The sequence below is a fragment of the Crotalus tigris genome, unplaced genomic scaffold, assembly GCF_016545835.1.
Source record: "Crotalus tigris isolate CLP2741 ecotype Arizona unplaced genomic scaffold, ASM1654583v1 scf7180000017814.3102382, whole genome shotgun sequence".
In the NCBI taxonomy this organism is placed as follows: Eukaryota; Metazoa; Chordata; class Lepidosauria; order Squamata; family Viperidae; genus Crotalus; species Crotalus tigris.
The window spans coordinates 2399113-2423888 of record NW_024096652.1 but is presented as its reverse complement, the minus strand read 5'-3'; the positions used below and the strand labels follow the sequence as shown (position 1 = coordinate 2423888).

General features: G+C 38.1%; 1 protein-coding gene across 3 annotated transcripts; it reads right to left on the bottom strand.

Moving 5' to 3' along the window:
• Positions 1–858: 858 nt before the first annotated feature.
• Positions 859–24495, bottom strand: SLC16A5 (solute carrier family 16 member 5). 3 transcript variants are annotated; one of them, XM_039342905.1, is made up of 6 exons: positions 24334–24495; positions 19587–19734; positions 16353–16585; positions 7579–7722; positions 6219–7064; positions 859–3814 (listed from the first exon to the last, which is right to left on the bottom strand). In XM_039342905.1, the coding sequence occupies exons 3-6, from the start codon at positions 16570–16572 to the stop codon at positions 3573–3575; spliced, it is 1452 nt and encodes a 483-aa protein (XP_039198839.1). In that variant the 5' UTR covers positions 16573–16585; positions 19587–19734; positions 24334–24495; the 3' UTR covers positions 859–3572. The 3 variants fall into 3 exon arrangements, with proteins under 3 accessions (XP_039198839.1, XP_039198837.1, XP_039198836.1); XM_039342903.1 differs by lacking the exon at positions 19587–19734 and having other exon boundaries at positions 24334–24491; XM_039342902.1 differs by lacking the exons at positions 19587–19734; positions 24334–24495 and adding an exon at positions 20725–21941.
• Between the last annotated feature and the right edge of the window lie 281 nt (positions 24496–24776).

The window sequence follows — 24776 nt, the reverse complement described above, 5'->3', positions numbered from 1 at the left end:
GGAGGGTGGGCTTGGCACTCCTCAGCACAGAGTGAGTCACTTATTCTATTTGAAACTAGTTCTGTCATTTAATAAGTATTTTTTCTAAAAGCAATCTAGCTGCTAGCTAGGGTTATGAAATAGCAGATCAAGGTGCACAAAAATAGCGTCTTGGAAGGGTTGTTCCTTCAGTTTTGTCAAGTTCTGTCTTGTATAATAAAACTAGTTGTGTTGTATTCTCTGGCTTCAGAATTGAATTAAAGCAGAGTGCTTCTGCCTTCCAACTTCCAAAGCTAGATGAAACCAGTTCTGCTTTCGGACTGGGTGATCAAGTAGAAAAGAAGACTTCCACAATGAGCTAGAAAGCTAAAAACAACATGGTGCTAAAGGTAGAAGGGAGCCGAGGTATGAACAAAAAAGGCTAATGATGATACTGCAAAATATAACTAGGAAATTGTAAATGAATGCAAAGCGCTGTATAATGTTTCTGGCATAGTATTCCAGCTAGTTACAGGATGGTTGTAAGAGAAAAGAAAGGCATATCTCCGAAGGGCTAAATTTGGCCTTAGGAATCCTCTCCCAACTCTCAATTTTAATTTATTGAATGATTAACCTCATTAAAAAGGCCTTGAGACCATCATCGAGGAAAATAAAGAGCCCATTCTTGACAGGGTAAAAATAGCATATGATTGACAAGTGAGGAAATACTGAAGTCTTACAAGGGTTTGGGTATTGGACCTATTCCAATAAAAACTGTATCTTACTGGCATGTGTTTTCCCAGAGACATAATTATCAACTTTTGTTTGAAATTTCAGTAGAAAATAAACAATAGACAATCACCACAGTATATATGTTATTGATCATATGCAAAACTGAAACAGTATCTTCAAAAATCTTTATGTAGAGAGGCTTTATTCAAAAAGAATAGAAAAAAGCAGACTTGGACCCTTTTCAAATGATGTATTCAGAGAAAAGAAATAACAAGATGTCTTTTAATCCTGAAACAAGCACAATAGCTTTTTGTTGCATTTTAAAAGCTTCTCTACTGATACACTTTAGTGCTCCCAAGTTTGCAATGGTAACTGAGTGCATTTGACTTACATAGATATTTGAAAGGCTTCCCATAAAATTTCCAGTAAATAATTCAGTTATCTAGTAATAAACTGACCACAATCATGAAAATAAGGCATTGCAAATTACTTTAAGACAACCATCTAACCAACCTGCCTATCAAATAGCTTACACTTTTTTAAAGAAAAGATTCCATGCAGTGGATGGGGAGTACTTAATATTGAATAAATTTTATTACATTCTTGCATTAGATCTTCAGGGTATTTAGTTTTGTATAATGTAAGAAACCTAAGAATTTAGACTAAAGTTTTCTGTTTCCACTATATTAGCCAGCTAGATAATCCCTAGACATCTTAAAAAGGGGGGCATAAAGATAGCAGCAACCCTCACTGCTACTGATTTTAAAATTTCCACTTAGTATTATAGACAGTCTACAGATAGGTCAAAGTATCCTTCATGACTTGTCACACTGTAATCTCAGTAGCCTTTTAATAACTGAAGTGTGTTTTAAGATTGAAAATACATTTTGTTTGTCCTATGCAGATAGATTTTCCTCTTTCTGTTCTGTATACACTATGTTCATAGAGATTCACATACGCAAGTTTATTTTCACTGTATCATGCTGGAAAAATAACCCATCCAGACTTTAAAAGTTTGGAGGTCTGACTTTCAGAGTAGGGTTTTTCCAAACCATGTTTGTGGACGTGACATTTGGAAGTTCAGCTTCCATCCAATTCTAGTAAATTCCTTTTCCCCTTCTTCCACCCCCATCCTCTCCCAGTTATTTGAAGCACAAAGTAATCTTGGGCTACTTTTAATCCTTCCGGACACAAATACGCTTTGGGCCAATCCTACATTCCTGTCATTTCAATTCACATAAAGTCAACTTTTAGGTTGATCAATAGGGCTGTGACTGCCTTCTTATTTCATTTCAACATCTGTTCTTTTGAATCTTAAGTGCTTGAGTTCCTAGCCAATATTTTATTTCATTAGAAACCACTATGGACTTCAGAAGACTTAAATAAGCTGAATGTTTACAGAGAGATACAGAGAATTGGAAGAGTAGAATATTAAATGAAAATCTGAACTGTCAAAAGCAAGTAAGCCAGCCTGGATTGAAACATACATGTTCCAATATAAATACTGCTGTTTTAAAAGAAACTAGGAAAAGCAAATCATGTTCAGAGTAAAACAGTTCCTTTAAGAAACAGATTTAAGAGAAATAACATCCTCTTCACTATATAGTTTTGTTGAGAATTCCAGTCCAGAGCAGAAATGGTCTTTATTTCAACCTATTGCCTGAGAGAAGCAGCATTTCTAAGACCTAATTTCCTTTAAACCAATAAGATTACCTTTTTACTCCTATACGTATCTTTATGTATGTAAAGAGTTGGCTCTGCAGAGACTATTTGAAGCCTTTTAAACCCCAGTAAAAACAAGAACAAAAATGACTTCCTGTACCATACTGACATTTTGAAAGTGATAGGATCTACTGGTCCCTCCAAAAATAAGATGACCACTTCACTGTATGGTCATGACTTAGCACTTAAACTTATATACCACTTCACTGTGTTTTACAGCCCTCTTTAAGCAGTTTACAGAGTCAGCCTATTGCCCCTAAAAATGTGGGTCCTCATTTTACTGACCTCGGAAGGATGGATGGCTGAGTCAACCTTGAGCAGGTGAGACTCGAACTGCTGGCAGTCAGCAGAATTAATCTGCAATACTGCATTCTAATCACTGCACCACCACAGCTCTAGAAAGTGTCATGCAGCGACATACATTCAAAGAGGAAGAAAAATTTAAGCCACTATTGGTTAATGCATAGGCACTTTGGAGCTGTCCACTTTTACTTCAAGTTGCAGTTTCGGGATTAAGACTTTATTCTCTCCATAAAAAGGCTTTGAAATGCAGAAAATATTCACTTTGGTTATAGCAGTGCATATAATTCCACTCAGGCTGCTTTATACGTGATACATTCCTCTAGAAAATGCCCTCAAATTATAAAACAGGGATGAACAATTCTGCTTAACATTCAAGAAACTAGCAGTAATGATCAATAAATAAGAATTCTGCACTTACGCTTGGAAAGAAGTCCACCAGTTGACTTCAATACAAGCTTAATTGCAACCAATTGACTTCTCCAAAACCAAATGTCCTGTATAAGTAATAATATGCTGGGCTTGCTTGTTTTAGAGAACGAGATAGTTAACAACCAAAAGGGTAAATGTCCTGTTTTTACTAAGAGTCTGTAAGAAAACCTGATAATTTGCTATACTTCAAGTAATATCAGATGCTGTCATAAGAATTGCATCTTATACATTTTGTTTAAAGTGCTCCTTAGTGCTTGTGTCTCTTCTTATCTGGATAATTTCTCTAGAAATCTGAACCGAACCCAGTTGAGTAGACCATTGTAGCAGGAAGGAGGTGAGCATGAAAAAGAGGCACTTCTCTGCGTGATGTCCCTTCCCCCGGCTTTTGCATTTTTGCATAATACAATATTCCTTCAGCTCCTTTGCCTTCAGATGCTTGTTATATACATTACTTCAGGAGGACTGTTCTTCACAGGCACAAATTCAGTTGGCACCTCTATGTATTTTCCTTTGGAGAGATCTTCAGAGAGTGGCTTATTAACCTCTTTCTGTTTGTTTTTGGCTTCCAACATGCAAAAGCTAAGACCCATGAACAGAGAAGCTGTTACCATGAAGAAGCTGGAAGCATAGAAGACATAACTAAAGTGTCCTGTAACATCCACAAGAAGACCTGAAACAGAAAAGATACATGATTAAGAAAAACATAAGCTATTTGGCGATCAAATGTAGAATTCAGGATATCTGAATACTCAGCCACCAATGGATCAAAAGGTTTGGGAAGTCTGTTCTAGAGCTAGCACAACCCATGAAGTCAGTAGATTTCCTACATTTGGCAGAAGAGCATCAATACAGATAAGAAACTCAATTTAACTGTTGACCCAAAATCACTGTGATTCTAATTACCTTTGCTTTTTTCTACTTTCACATTCTTTTTGCCATTCCTAACCCTTGTACTATCAGTATTAATTGATAGTATATGAAGCTGCAATTGCCACCTAGATTTATTCTGAGCTGTTCAATTATTCTATGTCCCATTTAAAGAAACAGGAAATGTCTATTTAATCAATGTGACTTATTAACTCTCTGTGGTAAATATAATTCTTCAACAACTTTCCATAGCAATCCATCTCTCGCAACCTCTTATAAGATGAAAAACTACAGCTGTTTCTTATCTGAAGCAGTTTCTAGATCCCTTCAGATGTTTATCTATCCCTTGCGGGTAATTTAATACGGTACTTGCTTCCCATCATTTCCAGTATATTTTAATAAAAGCATACAGTATTTGCTAATTATACAGACAACTGTATTTTAAGAATGAAAAATTGGTTTGCAGCATATGGATTTACAATTCTACTTTCAGATTTTCAGATATTGAAATTGCCTGGATATCAAAAAAAGTGTTTCTCAGCGTCCACTAATAGCAGTAGCAATAGCACTTAGACTTATATACTGCTTCACAGTACTTTATAGCCCTCTCTAAGCAGTTTACAGAGTCAGCATATTGCCCCCAACAATCTGGGTCCTCATTTTACCGACCTCAGAAAGATGGAAGGCTGAGTGCACTATAAAGTATCAAAATCTTTTCTAGAGCGTTTGGATAGAGTCCTGATGTGTGTTGGTGATAGTACAGGTAGGAAGAATTGATGAAAAGTGCCTGCCCCTTCTGTTAACAGACTTTCTAAAGAGAATCAAAACCCTTTGGATTCAGCTGATTATAATGGCTCGATTCATCTTTAACCACTTTGTGAAATTTTGTACAAAAGTCCTTAAATTATGTATTTATTCATTTCAGAATTGAATATGTTAGAAGATATTTAAACTAACTTAAGCTACCAAATGTGTTCAAGAGTTAATCTGTACAGGTAGAAAGGAAACTAATGTATTTTATTTGTTCTTTAATTTTTATCTCTTATTTAATTAATAAATATTTTTGTCTAAGCACTGTGATATATTTTGTAAGTATCAGCATGCTCACCAAGGAAAAAAACTCACTGAATTCCTCAGGACTCACTTGTAGGTAAAAATGCTTAAAATTTCACCAGTAGAAATTTTCAAAAACCTTTTTAGAAGATTTTTGGGTGAGCCAAAGAATACAATTGCGAGGGAGGGAGGGAGGGAGGGAGGGAGGGAGGGAGGGAGGGAAGGAAGGAAGGAAGGAAGGAAGGAAGGAAGGAAGGAAGGAAGGAAATCAGTGTTGCAACTGATTCCACAGTAATCAGAATTTTATTTTTACATTCAGAATATGCTATGTTAATTTCAAGAATTAAAGCAATATTTTTTAACTTGTACACATATGATTCCATTGTTTTTGTTGAAACACTTGATATACACCAGGGTGCTATGGCTAACTGAGACTCCCTGGAATATGTAAGGATAAATCATCTTGTTGAAATTCACACGATCCCTATAGCAAATACCCATACAGACATATGTATCAAATTTGACTTAAGATGATATATTAATTACTTATGCCTATATTTTAGCTAAAATATATCCTAATTTTTCAAGAAAGCAAGCAACTGAGACAAGAGAAGCAGCAAGAAGGCAATTTAACTTTTTTTCTATCTGCATATCCATGCTGGTCTGAAACTTGTTTTCCTCAGATCTATGCCCAAACCTGGATCACTGTGAGATTTAGATTATTTAGCAACAATTGAAAGATGAATAAGAAATTTAGCTATGATAAGGACTATGAAAAACAAGAAGATGGATATCAGAGCTAAAAGCAAAAGAAATAAAAACTAGATCTTATATCAAAGAAAGTTGTTAGCTAATTATTGGGCTGCTACTCCTACATAATCCTTTTTTATGCTGACTGCTGTAATCTTAAATCTCTAAAACCTTAATACTTGCTATTTAAAGCTGTAGTAATCATTCTGCAGAGAATTGTAACACCAATGCTAAAGGGAGCATGGAACTAAGCAATACGGTGGCCTTCATTTCACTGGATGTGTTCAAGTGGAGGCTAGATAGCCATCTGATTGATGGCTAAGTGCTACCATACAAGGAATTCTGATTACATGCAATATCTGTGCCAACAGTACCTCCTGGCCCAATTGCTGTATACTTCTTACCTGCAAGAGGAGGTCCGATAAGAATGGTGATACTTTCCAAGATGGTGAAAAGACCCAAGGCACTAGAGAACCTGTCCATTTCCACTACATCCATTAACACTTGGAAGAGAAGTGCACCGATGACACTCATGGAGACGCTATAGACCGAGCAGTAGAGGACAAGAATACTATACTCAGCTGACACAGCACAGATGAGGTTGCTCAGGCCATTGAGCATCACAGCTGAGCTAAACAGGTAGATCCTCCTGCCAGTGAAGACACTAAGACCTGAGAGAAGGCCTGCAATTGGGCGCATAAATATGTTGATGAATCCAATAATGGAAATTAGGAGGGCTGCTTTCTGTTCCTCTACTCCATTCAAGATGGCATAGGGTACCAAATAAACAAGAGGCAGAACAAAACCCATCACCATCCAGGTAACTCCAAGGGTATAGATTTGGTAGCCTTTGTTCTTGCAGAAGACATCAAAAGCTAGATACTTCTTCAGGGTCTGGGAACACACAGTAAATCTTGACTGACATGGTTCTTTATGATGCGAAGTGTTTCCATTGGGCATTCCTCCAGCTGACTGTTCAGAACAAGATTTCAGTGAAAGGGCAGACAGCTTACCTGGGACTGGCCTCATCACAGCCCCACACACGCAGCAGTTCAGCAACACTCCCCCAAAGATTAGAAATGTGTTTCTCCAGCCCATCTCATCAAGCAGGTTTTGGGAAATTAGTGGCCACAGTGTCATGCCAATGGAGATTCCAGTGGAGGCCAAGGCATTGGCTAATGCTCGCCGTTGTATAAAATAATAACCAAGTACGGTGACACCTGCTTGGAAGCTAAAAGATGATCCCAGGCCTTTAAATTAAAAAAGAAAGAAAAATGATAAGAGTCTGCAGTGATAACATTTGTTTTATTCATTTCTCTGTATGTATGTTTATAATATCACAATTCACCTACCACGTTGCTTAAAGTATATTAAATGAATTATTTTGGGGTACCACGTAGAACAAAGGCGGGATATGAACAATATTCTTAATCTACATTACTTAATATTAATTCCAATAAGAATGTATCTGATAGATCTCAGAGGTTTCTGAAAGAATCTTACCCCTCCTCCTATTAAAAGCACTACTCCTTTGAAGACATTTGAAGTAGCAATCATGGATAATGTAATCATCACACTGCAGATAACTGAGATGAGCTTTTTAAATGTTACTCAGCATCTAAATCAGCATCACAATCCACACATACAGTAGAGGATCTATCACCACTTGCAACTTGGATTCATGCTATGTAGTTCTATAAACTCTGAAAAGGAACCAAACAGGAAGTCATACAAACCATCCCATTGTACTTTTACTATACTCACCAGTGATGAATCCAGCTGTTAGGTAAAGCTCACTAAGTGAGTTAGAGAAAGCGCTGGCAACCATGCCCACTCCACTGAGCAGGCCTCCTACCATGACTGTTACCCTGCAGCCAAATCGATCCACCAAAATGCTACAAAGAGGACCTGAGACGGGAACAATAAACATCAATTTCAGATTCAAATTCAAAAGTATAGTGATCAGCAAGGTCAAACAGTTACATTTGTTAGATTTATATCCTATGGGAATCTCATTTCAGTTTATCTCTACAACAGCTACAACCTGGGAGGTGGGTTGGGCTGGGAAAATATGACTAGTCAAGTGAGTTTCCATAATGGACAAGCACAAACCTGGGTCTTCCCTATCCTCGTTCAACGCCTCCACATTATGTTCTGGGCTCCGCCCTGCAGATTTGTTGTTTCTGCTGCTGCTAACATAGTCAAAGCTATGCTACATAAAGATAGGATTTTGAAGAAAGATAAAATAATCTTGTGTTTGAAAAAAAACCCACAAGTGTCCTATATAGAGTATTGGCATGTCTATTCTCAATCCATGTTCACCGTACATGAATGCTAAGAGTATTCTGGAATCTGAACTTGAAAATGTACGGAAAGAAGTATGGTATGGATGCCAATTTCAGATGAAAGTTCAGCAGATGAATTGGATGATCCCCATGTTTTTTTTTAAAAAGCAAGATTTTATCTGAGAGCATGAAAGGGGATCTGAATATAATATCAATTTAATTATCTTGTGCCAAACAAGGAACATGTTCAGTATAACTGACATAAAACACTTGAGATGAAGCAGGAAAGTAATTTGAAGAAAGACATTTTGTTTAACAAGAATGTAAAATTAAGAGGAATGCACCCCTCAGATGGAAGAAAGAAGCTGTGAGCAGTAATTTGTTGTAGAGAAATTTTTCCTATTAATATTTACTACTGGGTTTTTTTTTTCCTTCTGTTTAATTGTGTCCAAATCTTAGAAACTACCTGGTCGAGGCCCTACAATTTTCTTGGCAAGGTTTTTCAACAGTGCTTTGCCATTGGTTCTTTCCTAGGACTGAGAGAGAATGACTAGCCCAGGAATAGGCAACCTTGGCTCTTTTATGACTCGTGGACTTCCACTCCCAGAATTCTTGAGACAGCATGGTGTCTCTCTGAAAAAGAGCTACCATTCCACCTGGAGATCATAAGGGCATGACAGCAAAGGCCACCTGACATTTTAGTAGCTGCTAGTGCGAAAGGGTGTGATAGTAGAGCTTGAGCTGTTTTCCCTAAGCAGCCTTTTTGGATTCTTTTTGTTTCTCTAGACAAGGCTGCACTTGAATTACTAGTTTGTGGAAAGGATAGAATTTTGCGCATCTAAAACTTCAGACTTGCTCTCTGCTATAAATCTGCATTTTCTCAGGCACATTCTCAGGGCAACCAATTTTACTTTAAAAATCATAACTGTGTCGGGTGTGGGGGTCAAGATGGCAGCCATAATCATGAAAGACACTCTGCTCTGCTCTGAGCTTTGAAATTTAGATGAGAGGCCCCAGACCTCAGAAAGTTCAGATCTTTTTGTTTTCCCGTTGGATCAGATTGGAGACAGCAACAAATGCCCTATACCTGGAAAGTTCTTGGAATGGACAAGCATTGTTTCCCTCCACGAATATCTGCTTCTTAAAGACATGTGAGCTCTCTTAAACAAATGTTGGCAACTTTTAATATGAGCAAGTGAAATCTCAGATCTCTTCCTCATTTACAGCATACAGGTAGACTTGCCTTGAAGAAAACTGGGTCAGATTATATTTTTCATGAGGTGGAGCTAGATGTGGTCATACAGTGTAGAGCAGTGGTTCTGAACCTGTGGGTCGGGACCCCATTTGGGGTCGAACGACCATTTCACGGGGGTCGCCAAACAAGGCTGTCCACCATTTTTTCCCCCTTTTCTTTGGCCACGCCCCTGGCACCCGGTGATGTATAAGTGGTTGGGGGTCACCACAACATGGGGAACTGTATTATGGGGTCGCGGCATTAGAAAGGTTGAGAACCACTGGTGTAGAGGTTTCTGTCGTTCCTTGTGTCCTTTCTTTCCTGTCAATCTCATATATTTGTCAACTCAGCTGTTGGCTTGTGTGTCCTTGAGAATAACATGATGGCAAATTTCCTAACTACTCATATTACTTAATCAGTAGTGTGGTTGTTTAATTCAGGCCAAAGGGACACCTTGCGCCTTTCCCCTATTTTCAGGTTGTTTACAGAGTGAACATCAATAAAGCCTAACATCAATACCTGGGAAGATACTGGAAAAAATAATCAAAAACCAGATTTGTGAGCATCTATAAACAATAAAGTTATAACTAGTAGCCAGCACGGGTTTCTTAAAAACACATCATGCCAAACCAATCTTATTTCCTTTTTTGACAAAATGACTAAATTAGTAAACCAGCCAAATGCTGTGGACATAGTATTCTTAGACTTCAGCAAAGCATTTGACAAAGTAGACCACAACCTACTGCTTGGTAAGCTAGAAAATGTGGGATTCACAGCATCACCAACAGAAGGATTTGTAACTGGCTGATAAACCGGACTTCCCGTTTAATGATCCGTTTAGGGTTTTCTATAGCTAAAATCCCACCACCTTTTCCAAAACCTTTCCAGAAAATGAACACTAAAATTTGGATGAAAATTGTGGAAAACTGAGATACTGTCCTTTCAGACGGTTCTTTTGGAAAGAGTCTTTTCTGATTCGTTTGAGACAGGCAGTACTAACCCCACTCTGAAAGAGGCAATGTTCCAAGTTCCCTTTTCATATTTAGAGACATTTAAAATGTAGAAATATTAAATGTTTCTCTAATATGATTATGACATGAGAATAACAAGGAAGTATTCCTATTCTGATGCAGATAATGACAATATTCATGTAAGTTGTTCAGCATTCGCTATGCTTGTTGTTTACCTAATCATGTTATGGTACAAAAGTTAACTAATGCTTTGTTCTGGTTAGGCTGCCAATCCTAGATTAATGTGGTCAATAAGCTTTTTAAAAGCAGTATTACATTTCAGTCAATCTTATAGGTTCATAACTGTGTTGCTGTCTAAATGCCCAGAATATAAGATTTTTTTTTCTGATACACCTTTCTATTTTTACTATTAAATGTTAAAGATCATGAAGCTATTTAGAGAAATCTAAGAATCATGTTTTTGCCTTCACAATTTAGCATTATCCAGTTGCATGATTAATCAGGGTAGAATTTAAATATCTCTTCCTCCTTCTCAATAGTTTACATAATCAAATCATTCATGTGTGCTCTGGAAGCACATGCAGAAGACAAGCTGTACTGATTGTGAGTTAAGGATCAACCAAAGTCAAGGCTGATCTGTGATTCAAACCTAGAAAGACTGGAACTTTAAGGTTGATTATTAATATTCAGATCTTATTCTTCATTATACTGCTGCTGCTTTATATTTTTTCTTCACCGCATAGTCAACCAGATATTCAGACTGTATTTGACATTTTAATCCACCTATCAACTCTTTCCCAAGAACCTGGTATAGGCAGCTGTTGATGTTTTATGGTATTAGAGGTATCGTTGCAAGATGTTCCAATTAAAACTGCCTTTTGCAACTGACTGATGGTGAATTTGTCAATGCTGACAATGTTCAATTGATACTCTAGTTTTGAGATTGCACCCAAGGCACTATTAATATTGGTTCTATCTTTGCTTTCTTCTGTCACAGTTGTTCTATTTCTATTTGTAGGGTCTTTGTATTTTATTAGCTTCTCCAGTTCCTTCTCTTCTGTTCTGTTCTGGGTACTGCCACATCCACTATCCAGACTTTTTTGTTTTTCTTATTGACAGTTGTTAAGTCTGATGTGTTATGTGGCAAGTGCCTGTCTGTTTGAATTCTGAAGTCCCAGAGAACTTTAGGTTCTTCATTTTCTATGATTTTCTCTATTTTATAGTCCCACCAGTTCTTGCTTGCAGGCAAATGGTATTTCTTCCACATCTTCCAATGCACCATTCTTACTACTTTGTCATACCGTTGTTTGTAGTAGTCTGTGTGATCATCTTACAGCAGCTAACCAGGTGGTCCACTGTTTCTTTACCTTCTTTGTAGAGGCGGCACGTGCTATCTGTTGCTGACTTCTCAATTCTGGTTTTGTATGCATTTGTTCTTAAGGCTTAGTCTTATGTAGCCAGAATTAGCTCCTTTATTTCTTTCTTCCATATTCCTGCTCTTAGCCTTTGCTAGGTCTTGTTATTATCTGCTTTACCTGTTTTATTTTACATTTTTAAAATAATATTTATTATGGCTGGCCACGCAGGTAGCCAGATATTAAGACTGGATCTGGTATTTCTGTCCACCTATTGAGTCCCTCCCAAGGACTAGGATAGGGAGATGTTGTTCAATGATGTTTAAAATACCATCACAGGATGTAAGCTGTTCCAAATAAAGCTGCCTTTTCCAATTGACTTGTAGTAGTTTTGTCAATGCTGATGGTATTTGATGGTGTTCCAGATGTTTTAAAATTGCACCCAAGATGTTATTACTATAGATACTATCTTTGCTTTCTTTTGCCAAAGTCATTTTACTTCTACTTTTAGGTCTTTATACTTTGTGATTTTTTAGTTCTTTCTCTTGTATTCTGCTCTCTCCAAGTATTGCAAAGTCCATTATACAGACATTTTTATCTTTCTTATCAACAATTGTTACTATTATTATTTAAATGTATTTGCTGCCAGATTTCCAGCAATTCTGGGTAGTTGCTACTTAGAAAAAGTCTGTCTTCCTTAACTATCTAGTAGTCCATCTTACTAAACTGCAAAAAAGAATCTGGTCAGCTATAAAGCTTCCAGAAATTCATGATAAAAGAAGGGTGAAATTTGGGATATTGGTGGACTTCAAGATAAAGCATCAAATTTTAGTTTTGGGATGACAGGCATAGGCCTACTCCCCAAAACCTTTTAACCTGTCAAAATAAACAGTGGGAACATGAAAGCCAGGAGAGAGAAAGATCTGGAGAAGAAGTCTAAGATGGAAGATCTGGGGACTGCTGCCATACCTGTGCCTATGGATAAGATGGAGTTGGAGGAGGAATCATAGGATTACATTGGCCCAAAAGAAGTTTTGTGTAGTGGAGATTTCATACAGATTTTATCATTTATAGGTAGTCCTTAACTTACGACAACAACTGAGGCCAAAATTTCTGTTGCTCAGTGAGATAGTTGTTAAGTGAGTTTTGCTCAATTTTACAACCTTTCTTGCCACAGTTGTTAAGTGAGTCACTTCAATTGTTAAGTTAGTAATACAGATATTAAGTGAATCTGTCTTCCCCACTGACTTTGCTTGTCAGAGGGTTGCAAAAGGGGATCACATGACCCTGGCACTCTGCAACCGTCATAAATATGAGTCAGTTGCCAAGTGTCTGAATTTCGATCATGTGACCATGAGGATGCTGCAACAGTCATAAGTGTGAAAAATGGTCATAAGTCACTTTTTTTCTGTGAGGTTATAACTTTGAACAATCACTAAATGAACTGTTGCTAAGTCAAGAACTACCTGTACACCCCATTCAATAAATTAAGCAGCCATAAATATTAATGTTTGATATCTGAATATTATTTGTAGATCAAGAGTATATAAGTAAAGGGGCAAATTCATCAAGAACACTGCATGGTGCCTTCTGGTAATGAGCAATGAAATATACCTGCCAATAGAAGCAGCTCATATTATACTATTAGAAGTCCCAGCTATTATTTGATGATTACATAATACATGCATTACATAAGAGCAAGCAAAGCCTATTATGAAATATAGGTTAATTGGCAAAAGAAATCATTACCAAATGAAATATTTCACTAAATTTCCCAACTCAGTAGAGAACATAATCTTTTCCTTGCCAGCACAACAATACCAGAGATTAATGATCTGACGCAATATTATTATCACAGGCCCACTTATAAAAGAGATAATAACCAGGTGTTCCTGGTACCCAAGGGAATAGGAAACTAATGAAATCTTGCAGGTGTGCAAAATACACTGTTAAAACTATTCAGGACCCAACCAGCTTTTAAGACATTTATAAGCCTAGGAATAAAGCCTTATAGGCATAACTCCTAGATAGAATATTCATAAGCACTACAAATTTTATATTTATTTTTAAATGTTTTTTTGATATTATAATAATTTCTTTGATTGCTGTGAGCCACCCACAGTCATTGAGAGTTGGATGGCATACAAGTAATAATCCTGAGATGATACCTTTAACATCATCAGACAAGAACATCTGCCTATCACAGGTCCTTGGGAAGAACTCAATAGGTAGATAAAAATGTCAAATCTAATCTAAATGTTTGGGTGACTGTGCAACCAACCCTAATAATAATTACAATAATAACAAGCTACAAGCAAGAACTACAATTGACCATCTATATTCGAGCAAGTCTACTGCTTTTCTGAGGGGAGCAAATATGCATCTCACTGGGTTCCAACCCACCAGTGGGCAGGGAATCCATTTTGATGCAGTTAAAATTCTGTTCTTGCCTTTCTCTATCCTGTCTTCTCACTAATTTTATAACACTGCTTGCCTGAGACAGTCATTTTTTCTAGTTGTACATTCTCAATGAACATTCAACCCCTCCGTCTTTTAAAAGTTAACTTTTTCTTATCCATTTTTTCTTTTATTTTTAATAATTTTTCAGTGTTGCAATACAAAGCTAGATCTGTAGAACAATGATGTCAACGGACTACTTGTAGTCTGCTCAGTGATCCTGTGGAGAGGGAGATTAATATTTTCCAACCTATGAGTTAAGTTTTACATCAAATCACTTTGAGGTAGTGTAGGGCTTTTCCATCAACTTCTCTTAATGTTTTTTCCTCAGCAATCTTGGAGAATGAATTTCATAATTTAGAAGATGGGATTTGCTTTTGTGTCTCTGGGGATGCTGTATTATCATGTATTGTATTGCTCATTCTGTTAAGGTATTTGTATCACTCATAGAACTCTGTTCTTCACTGACAAACCAGACATATCTTACTGTCAGATAAATATTACTCTTAGGATTCAACCACATGTCCTGCTTGCCACAGCAAAAGGACACCACACTAACTATTCACAGAGGATTTTCCTTGTAACTTTGCCTCCATCTCATTGCTAGCCAACTGCTGAGGGAGTCTGGATTCATTTCAGGTGTTTGGAAATGCAAGAAATGTTTTTCCTCATTATCCTGACACAAAAGCCCCCAAGAGGACAATCTAAGATGCTTAGAAAAGCCCTGGAATAATGTAAATTTGGTTCTATTCAACTGGCCCAATAGAGTACAGCATTGTTTTGAATGTACATTAAAGGCAGGATGTGGGAACCACACAGTCTAAATCAATATGATCTTCTCTCATCTCTAACATGTGAGGAGAATTCAGCAAAATGATTATGTTGATGAGCCCTCAATGTGGCCCAATTTTATGATGCGGCTGGTTGAGTGCACCAACTGATTCTTTAAGAACTGGTTTAGCGATTCGATCTCTTTTATCTGGATCTTGCCAATAGAGTTGTGCCAATGTTTTTTTCTCTTGGTTTGTTTCTTATTTTGAATTGGTCAATGACTCTAACAAAGATTTGTCTGATATAAAAAAAATGTTCAGATGATTTTATTTGGCTTAATACTTTCCCCTTTAACTCAAGGTCATGTGAAGGGTGGTGTCCATTGGCTGAAATTCTAGTACTCCTCTCACAGCGTCAGAGCACAGAGTGGCCTTGAAAAGAAAGCCAATACATATATTTTGTTTGAAACAATTTTAAGTATGTATGTGAGAAAGAAATATGACTAAGAAAAAGTGTATGTGTGTATGTAGCCACTGTTTTCTTTTTAGGGCTGGATCAAGTGAGTGACCCAAAGTCACCTAGCTGGCTTTGCATCTAAGGTGGGAACTAGAGTTCACAGTGTACTTTCTGAGGCCTTCATCTCTACATGAAACTGTTTCTCAATTATATGATAAAATATGCACATATTAACTTAGTATGGATTCTTCATTCACAGTTTTCTCGATTTACCTTACTTGAAAAAGCAGCAATTAAAAAAATAAGCAATTAAAATTAATCAGCTTTCTAGCCTAACATTACTTGAAAAAGCAGCAATTAAAATAGCAATTAAAATTAATTGTAATTAAAATTAAGCAATTAAAAAGAGCCAGTATGGGCTAGTGGTTATGGCACCAGGAATCTGCAAGGTCTAGGCCCATCCTAGACATGAAGGCTGGCTGGATGACTTTGAGCCAGTCACTTTCTCAGTCCAATCCACCTCACAGGGTAGTTGCTGGGAATATAGGAGGAGGAAAGAGCATTAGGTATGTTCACATCTTGAGATTTATAAAAATAATAAAGGCAGGGTAGACATAGATGATAGAGATAGAAACAAAGAGACGGATGGATAGATAGATGATAGACAGACAGACAGACAGATAATTGATAAACAGATAGACAGAACTCAGGAAAAACCCACAATCTATCTAGGAAATCCTTTCCATTGTTAATGCCATTATAGATGTCAGGTAGAAACAAAGTGGTTTTGGAGGAAAAAGGAAGATACTGTTGGAGAATAGGGAGAAAGATTTATTTCTGTGTCTAGAAATAGAACCACATGGCAAAGCTTGAGGAGAAAAACATTCCAATTTTGGTAGCTCTCTTTGGTACATTATTTGCTAGTTAGCAACTGATCTTCTTGTGCTCTTTTCATGAGACCACAATGGCATTTAAGAAGAAAGCTTATGAATAAAAACAAAATACTCACCACCTGCATGGAGGACAGCTGTCATGATGGAGGGAAACCATGATGTCTCACTATTGGTAGCGTGGAAATCATGCTGCAGATCCTTGAAGAAGACTCCAATGCATGAAGGAAAACCCAGTGTTAGACTTTGAACCAGCACTGTGGCAATTAAGACCATCCAAGCCCATCCTCGATCCTGGTCTTTGAAGATTCTAGGGGATGCCTCTCCTTCTTGGAGCATCTTTGTAAAGTGTCTAATTGGAAGATAGCAGACAAATGGGGAAATGAACCATAGCTGGATCAGTGCTAAGGCAACAGCAATGGAGCTACTGCCCTACAATCCATGCAGACAGTAGTTCGTTTCAGTTTTAAGAGAGAGCTTTGCAATCACAATCTCTTGGAATCACACCAACCTATTTGGCAGGCTTTTATTTTGTATGCTTTGCTTTATGTCACAAGATTGTGAATGACTGTAGGTAATGGGTTGGGCACACCTCCAGGGGCAAATGACCACTACTTAGTACTGGGTTCTCACTGCTTTTACCTTTCACCTGTTTTTGGCCTATGGAGTTTCCTCATTGTCTCAACTGAGTACCATGTATGTTTTGTGTCAGGAGAAGGCAAAGTTTGTAAATCTCAATTATTTTATTTATTTATTTATTTTATGAGACTTATTTATTTTATGAGACTTATATACCGCTTTAAGTGCAAGCACTCTCTAAGCAGTGTACACCAGTAAGCAATGTATATATATATTTACATTGCCCCCAACAATCTGGGGGCAATTATTTGTTTTTCACAACCAGACTTGCAACGCATGCTCTTGCACAAGTGCTGCTGCTCCTGGGTGTAATTTTAGATGTTTGAACAGCAGGCTTTAAATTTCACATCCCTTCTACTACGCCATTTCGTTGTCTCGATTGAGAATCATAAATGTTTTGAGTCAGGAAAAGGCAAAGTTTGTAAATCTCAATTATTTGTTTTTTAAACCAGACTTGCATTGAATGCTCTGGCACAAGTTTCTGCTGCTCCTGAGTGTAACTTCAGGTATTTGAATAGCAGGATTTAAATTTCAAATCCCTTCCATTATGCCATTATAGATTTGAAGGATTTAAGGATATATTCACATATGTATGTACCCCCCTCCATAAAAAATCTGTAATGATTGAAAAGTGTTATTGATATCTTCTATTGCCTGTCTATTAAAAAGTATAAGGGTATAATCCCCCTTCCCAATGCTTTTTGGTGTTACTTGTGAAGATATCTAAAGAGAGACTTAAGATTTCATAAAGGGCACATATAATTTGTCAGGCTACAGGAGTTCATAAGACCAAGGCACCATCTGTTTTATTTTATGTGTAATAGAGGCAAAGAAATAATCTGACTGAATAAATAAGATATATTTATTCTGTAGAGAGAAATATGTAGGGCAGTCATTTTAGCCAGCCACCAATAGCCAAGAAAAGCAAATATACATATTGTCAGGAACAGGATTGTACTGCTGCTCTTGAAAAACTCACCAGGAAATAATTCACAGGTTCAAGGACAGTGTCAGTATTCCTTCCTCCTCTTTTCTTTCTCAAGAAAGATAAATTAGCTTCTACAGCTCTTTTATACTTCAGACATGTCTTTATTTTGTTGTTTATTTAATTAAGGTATCATGGTTCCGAAAGAAGAAGCTCTTCAAAGAACCTTGAGGCATTGTTTACCTTAAAGAATCTTTAATTAGCAACATAGCTTTGGCATGTACATAGAGAAGCCAAAATCTGGAATTCTCCTCCCCCAACACACAGTATCTAAGCATAACTCACTCCTTCATTTAACAGTCATTAGTCACATTCTCCAATTAGTTTGAAGTGTGAACTTTCCCTCCCGTTCCATAACCCGCCAGCACTTATCTCCTCTTATTACAACTAGCCTTGAAGAATACTCTGCTGAAATATTGTTGTGGCTAACTAGTCCCCAAGCATATTCTTCCCCCCTCCCTTCCAGCACCATCTAGTTTTTACTCTAAAAGTAATCCACAGGTTAAATAGAAAATGCCTGCATCTTCTTATATTGTCAAGCAAGAACATCCGATGTTAGCAGCATTGACATCAGGGCTTTTTAAAATCCTACTTTTCAGGGTAGGAATCAACAGTTTTTAAAACAGTCCCTGCCCACAAACAAGGGGGGGGGGAAATGGGGAAGGAAGAGGGAGGGAGGGAGGGAGAGAGAGAGAGAGAACTAGTAAACTTGAATATTCTTTCTTAGAATTAAATAACTATTCTTGCATAATTAAGCTGTATACAGAGAATGTAAAGCCAGATGAAGGCTAGCTTGGAATTAAATATGCTCCCATTCGCAAGTCTCTTTGCTTCAAATGCCATTGCCACACCAATTGAGGTGGGAATTTACAATCTTAGCCCAATGCCTCTTCTGTTAGGCAACTAGGGCTAATGGGGGACATGCTGACAGCAGTCGGTTTTCAAACCCATGAATCCTATCAAAAGTAGTAGTAGTACATGTGTCTCTTTTGACTGATCTCCTGGCTCTGGAAGAGAATTCCATTAATTAAGACTGTGCTGATCTTTTTATCTTTCCTTTATACTTTGGTATAAAATCCCATGCCAAATTTGCTATGTTCCTTATTGCTGCATATCTTTGTTCAGATTAATGCTGAACAAAGAATATGTAACTGCAGGATCCAAGTTTCAACATGAAGACCAAAAGCAACTCTTTTGAATCTGTACATGTCCAGCAAACCACTTTCCACTCCAAATTCATTGAATAAACTGATTGGAGAACATGTGTTGTGGGCTCTGCATGAAAGATTAGTGCAACTGGCTTATTAGGTAACCTTTAGAGCCAATCTAGAATTATAGAAAGAATGGAGGAATCATAACAAATACAGGACAATCTCATTATTACAAGAATAAATCATAATGGCAATGGGGCAATCCATTTCAGTAATATAGTCATACTTAATATATTGATCCTAAATCATTATTTTTGAATCATCCTAGATTCATACAAGAATACACATGCATAATTAGTGATCTACAACTTTACAATATATTAGCAGGAAGATTAATATATGATGTTTTTGATTTAGGTAGTTTATTTGGGTTCTATTTAGAAACTGCTTTGTACTTGAGGTGGAAAAAAAATGAAACTTTGATTTTGGGTTTTGCTGATTAGATAGGTTTGTTGTTACAGAAATGGTCAATATATATCACTATGTAAAAGCAAAAAGTTGAAATTGTATATTATTACCTTATTCTACTGTGCAAAAGGAGTTAGAAATCAATTGCTTTTTTTCTTTTCTCCTTTACCCTACATTTTGTCCACTTCCGCTTTGCCTTCCTTATTTTCCAATTATTTTCATTTTTCTTTATATTTCTGTATGTGATATTTCGATAAACTAACAAAAAATATAACAGAAAATACTCTGTTTTATTAATGGGAAATAAAAACTATTCCCTTTCATCAGACTTGGATTATAATCTGGTGCTTGCTCACAGACAACCTTCAATATAAACCACTAGCAAAAGCAGTGACTAACTGGTATAAGGATCCAGACTCTATAACCAAGCAAAAGATACTGCCCTCTACTCTCCCAGTACTACTATGAACTTTACAATGTCATTCACAATCTCAGGTTAGATATCTGGACATCTTCTATATATGACAATAGGATTGTTCAATATTTAACATAAGACAAAGGATACCATCTTTAGACAATGGTTGAAACCCTCCGTCTGTAAATGCACAGTCTCCAAACATCTTTTTTTGTAGGATCCAGAATTCAGATTGGACTGGACCACCTAAAATCCCATAAAGTATTCCAAATCTTTATACAGATTTATTTTAGGAGCCAAGCAGAGGTGGCTTTGATTAGTATTTCTGTTTTCTAGTCTAGGAAGTTAAAAAAAAGGCAGAAAAAAATACAAAAGGCAAACCAATACAGAAAATTGCCTGGATGCTGTCACCAAGAATAGAGTTCATCTCCCTAACCCCTCGCCCCGATCCCAAAATGATTCTTATACACAGATGTGGGATAATTATCACATTGCCTAGCTACCTATGGCTACTCAAAATACATATAATGAAATCAGTGGTGGGATTCAAATATGTGAACAACCAGTTCTCTGTGTGGATGCTGCTTCCGGAAGTCCATTCTGGGCAACAAAAAATTAGCTACCGGTTCTGCCGAACTGGTACGAACTGGCTGAATCCCATCACTGTATGAAGTGCACCCCAGGCCACAAAAAGATTCCTTGTTTTGCTCAGCATTTTTTGGTTAAGCAGAATCAATGACTAAACAGACATTAATCTGACATCAGTAAGGGCATTATTAAGGAATCAGTTGAGGAACACTTCCTTTTCTATGCCAGGACATACTGTGACTGACCTTAAAGAGTCCATTCTTGACCAAATCTCAAAGGGGAGTTGAGCAATAAGCCACCAAATTAACTGGAAAACATTACTTGTTATTCCGGCACCTTGAAAAGGGGATAAAGGTTTCTTACCATCCTTACTTACATACACTCATTAGCTCACTACTGCCAGCAAGTTTTTACTATCAGCTGCAAGCGTTTTTATGAATGGTCCTGTAAATAACACTTCCTGCATTTTTTATCACTTCTTACTCAACCCACCTGCAGCTACACGCCTACATATTTCATGCCCAGGATAATATTTCAGGTCAATAATGTAAGGAATAAAGTAATAAAATATAAAAAAAGGAACTGTGATCATAATTTTAGAGCATCAGAATGCAGTTGTCAAGACTAAAGCAGGGGTGAGTGGCCCTTCAGTTAGGCCCAGCGAAACAGCTGCTCCAACTGTTAATCCAGTACAAATGGAACTGGGGCCCACCTGCAGCCCCCCCCCAATTATTACCTCAGCAACTGATTCATTGGGCCCAGAGGGGCGTGTCATGCTGAAGACACTATATGAAGTGTCTGTGGCATTTGCCTGCACAGACTGCTGCTATGGCCACTGTACCTTAATTAGTGCTCTGAGGACCTCCTTTACATAAGATCTCTTGGGTTATCTCAGGAAGCTGCCTTACTTTCTTCTGCAGCAACTCTTTAAAAAGGCTACTGCCTTCTGCACATTTTTTTTCTTCTTGCTTTACAGTTGGATTTTTCTTACCCTGAGTAATTTTATATAACTCAAGTGAAGTTTTCTAGTATAGTATAGTGAAGGAACCATCAGGGGCTTCTAAAGAGTTCCTGGGTTAATACAAAAAATTGCCCTTAAAGAGCTATGAGTAGAATTGTAACTGACTTTCCCTACTATTTAGAAATAGTATGCATTTTTTGAATATGCATTTCATTATATCCTAGCCATGTCCCAACCCTTATCCAACTATTTAAAGGAATATCCTTTTGATATACTGTAGGCATTAATTTATTTCTAGCCTATCACAGCCTGTGCCCTTTGCCATAGGTGCAACATTTATCACCTTATTTAAACAACAAACACATTTTTTAAAATAGTGTTAACACCCGGTCTGGCTTCTTTTATTATGTTGTCATTAGTATAAAAATCACAACTTAAATGAATTCTTTTTTTACAAGTACTGACCTTTATAATACTGATGTTTAACACTGGGCGCTATCTAACAAAATGAAATTCAATGGTGAAAAAAGTAAGGTTCTACATTTAGGCAAGAAAAACCAAATGTACAAGTATAGTATAGGGGGTACCTTGCTCAATAGTAGTAACTGTGAAAGGGATCTCGGAGTCCTAGTGGACAATCATTTAGATATGAGCCAGCAGTGTGCTGCAGCTGCCAAAAAAGCCAACACAGTCCTATCCCTCTGCATTAACAAGAGGGATAGAATCAAGATCACGTGAAGTATTAATACCACTTTACAATGCCTTGGTAAGGCCACACTTGGAATACTGCATCCAGTTTTGGTCACCACAATGTAAAAAAGATGTTGAGACTCTAGAAAGAGTACAGAGAAGAGCAACAAAGATGATTAGGGGACTGGAGGCTAAAACATATAAGGAACGGTTGCTGGAATTGGGTATGTCTAGTTTAACGAAGAGAAGGACAAGAGAGGACATGATAGCAGTGTTCCAATATCTCAGGGGCTGCCACAAAGAAGATGGAGTCAAGCTATTTTCCAAAGCGCCTGAAGGCAGGACAAGAAGCACGGGTGGAAACTGACCAAAGAGAGAAGCAACCTAGAACTAAGGAGAAACTTCCTGACAGAACAATTAACCAGTGGAACAACCTGCCTCCAGAAGCGGTGAATGCTCCAACACTGGAAGTTTTTAAGAAGAAACTGGACAGCCATTTGTCTGAAATGGTATAGGGTTTCCTGCGTGAGCAGGGGGTTGGACTAGATGACCTCCAAGGTCCCTTCCAACTTTATCATTATTATCATAAAGTATTGGTCATGTTTATTACCTCTCTTACTGTAGTTAAAACAAAATGAGAAAGGGTTTTTTCACTTTAGTAAAGTGTGTTATAGATATATACAAGTATAATTCTATAACACACTCATTCAACTGATGTTTAATTGTTCCTTTAATATTTAAGCAAATGTACTGTTTTAATACCACAAAAATTCCTGACAACCAAGATAAAAAAGTGCTGATACCTACAAAGGGAAATAGGCAGAAAACAATGACAAATTTCTCTGACATTTAAAAAGCTTCTTTTTTGGAGGCTATATTACTCTGTCCTTTAAAAACAAACTCTAGATGTTCCCATAGTAAAAAAACAAAAACAAAAGTGGCAAAAACATGCTGGAAAAACAAATGAGGATTTTCAATGAATTTCTTGATTGCATAAAATTGTGCAATAATTTGTCAATGATTTCACAAGTTTTCATTTGGAAGCACCTAGTGTCTGCGTCATAATCTTATAAGGCTGGGGTGAGGGGTTCAACTTTTTCAGGCTGTAGAATGGTTAAGGAAAAATTTTCTGTAACTAAAAGAATTCCCCTGATCCAGAAGCAAAGTTTTAGCCAAAGAATGCAGACTGCATTCAAATGAATGTTTCTCCCCCTGCTCTTGCAACTTTTCATGGAGCCCTACAACAGTGGTTCTCAACCTGTGGGTCGGGACCCCATTTGGGGTCGAACGACCATTTCACAGGGGTCGCCAAACCATGCTGTCCGCCATTTTTTCCCTTTTCTCTAGCTGTCCTACTCCCTCTTATTGGTGACCACACCCACTTGGGGGTCACCACAACATGGGGAACTGTATTATGGGGTCACGGCATTAGAAAGGTTGAGAACCACTGCCCTACAAAGTTCTCCTGGGGACCGGTACATTTGATGAGTTAATCAGTTCATGGGTGAATGGAGTATCAAGTGCACAAATCTCTCAACCACTCTCCCCATGACAGCATTTCGCAACTCAGCTGCCTCTCCAAAGAGCAGAAACAGCACTAGTTTCCTGTTGTTACAGAGATCTGTGTCGCCTTCGACTTTCCTAGAATAAAATGGCAATCATCATTCCTGTTTAGTCTGGATCTTTGTACATTGGTTTTCAGAGCCCACCACGGGGACATGATGGAAATAGGCCTCTGTTTTAGCGCCAAGGTGGGAGCCCTTCTCTCCGGAAAACACGGTTCGGGGCCTGAGGTTGATTCAGTCACAATCTAACTGTATCTTGGGAATTCCCATCTCCGTCTTAAGCGACGGTCTTGGACAGTCGGCCAACTTGCAGAGACTGATTAGGTTTCAGGCCGGGTTCCAGGAAACATAGCGGGAGAAGCTGTTTTCTCGTGTGAAAACTGAAAGCTCAAGTTCCGCTGCCTGCCCTTTGAGAAGAAAGAAAAGCCTGCTGTCCCAGACACGTGTTGTTGGATTCTCCCCACCCCACCCCTCTCCCGCTGATTACAAGCTGCCGGCTCCACTGCTGGAGAAGCGAAAAAGGAAGGAAAAGACTCGGAGTGGGATGGATCTTAGTTTTAAGATCCCGCCGCCCCCCTCAAAAAAATCTCGCCGAAGTGACTCCGGCTCGGGAACTTCGTCGATCGGCTGCCTCTTACCTGCTCAGCCCGGGCAAGGGGAGAAGCGCGGGACTGACGGCTCCCTCCCTGGCAGGGAGTCCCCGGGGCGCCTTCCTTTCGCTTCTCCAGCTCCTCTTCCCAGCGGGGCCGCCGGGTGAAAAAGCTTTTAACTCCCGCCGTCGCAACTGCCGGCGGCGGAGACAGCAACGGAGGCGGAGGAGAAGGAGGAGACTCGCGCTTGGAAAGCATAGATTATCTCTGATTGCTCGATCAATCCAGGATGACAGAGGTCAATCGAGAAGTCTCTGCGTAGTTCCCAAGGTGCCTTTTTTGTCGAAGGCGAGGGAAGAGTTGGCACTCTTTCCCGGAGACCGCGTGATCGAGGAGCAAAGGTGCTCTTCCACACCTTGATGTGGTTCATTTTGGAACATGATGTATCAGGGATCGGCTTTTTTATTTCCAAGGTCTAGGTTCCTGCTGAG

Excerpts from the sequence above, each read along its gene's own strand:
- SLC16A5 (XM_039342902.1), bottom strand. Across the intron at positions 7,723-16,352 it reads AGCTGTCCTCCATGCAGGTG|GTCCTCTTTGTAGCATTTTG; the intron begins GTGAGTATTTTG and ends TTCCCGTCTCAG. Across the intron at positions 7,065-7,578 it reads AACAGCTGGATTCATCACTG|GCCTGGGATCATCTTTTAGC; the intron begins GTGAGTATAGTA and ends TTTAATTTAAAG.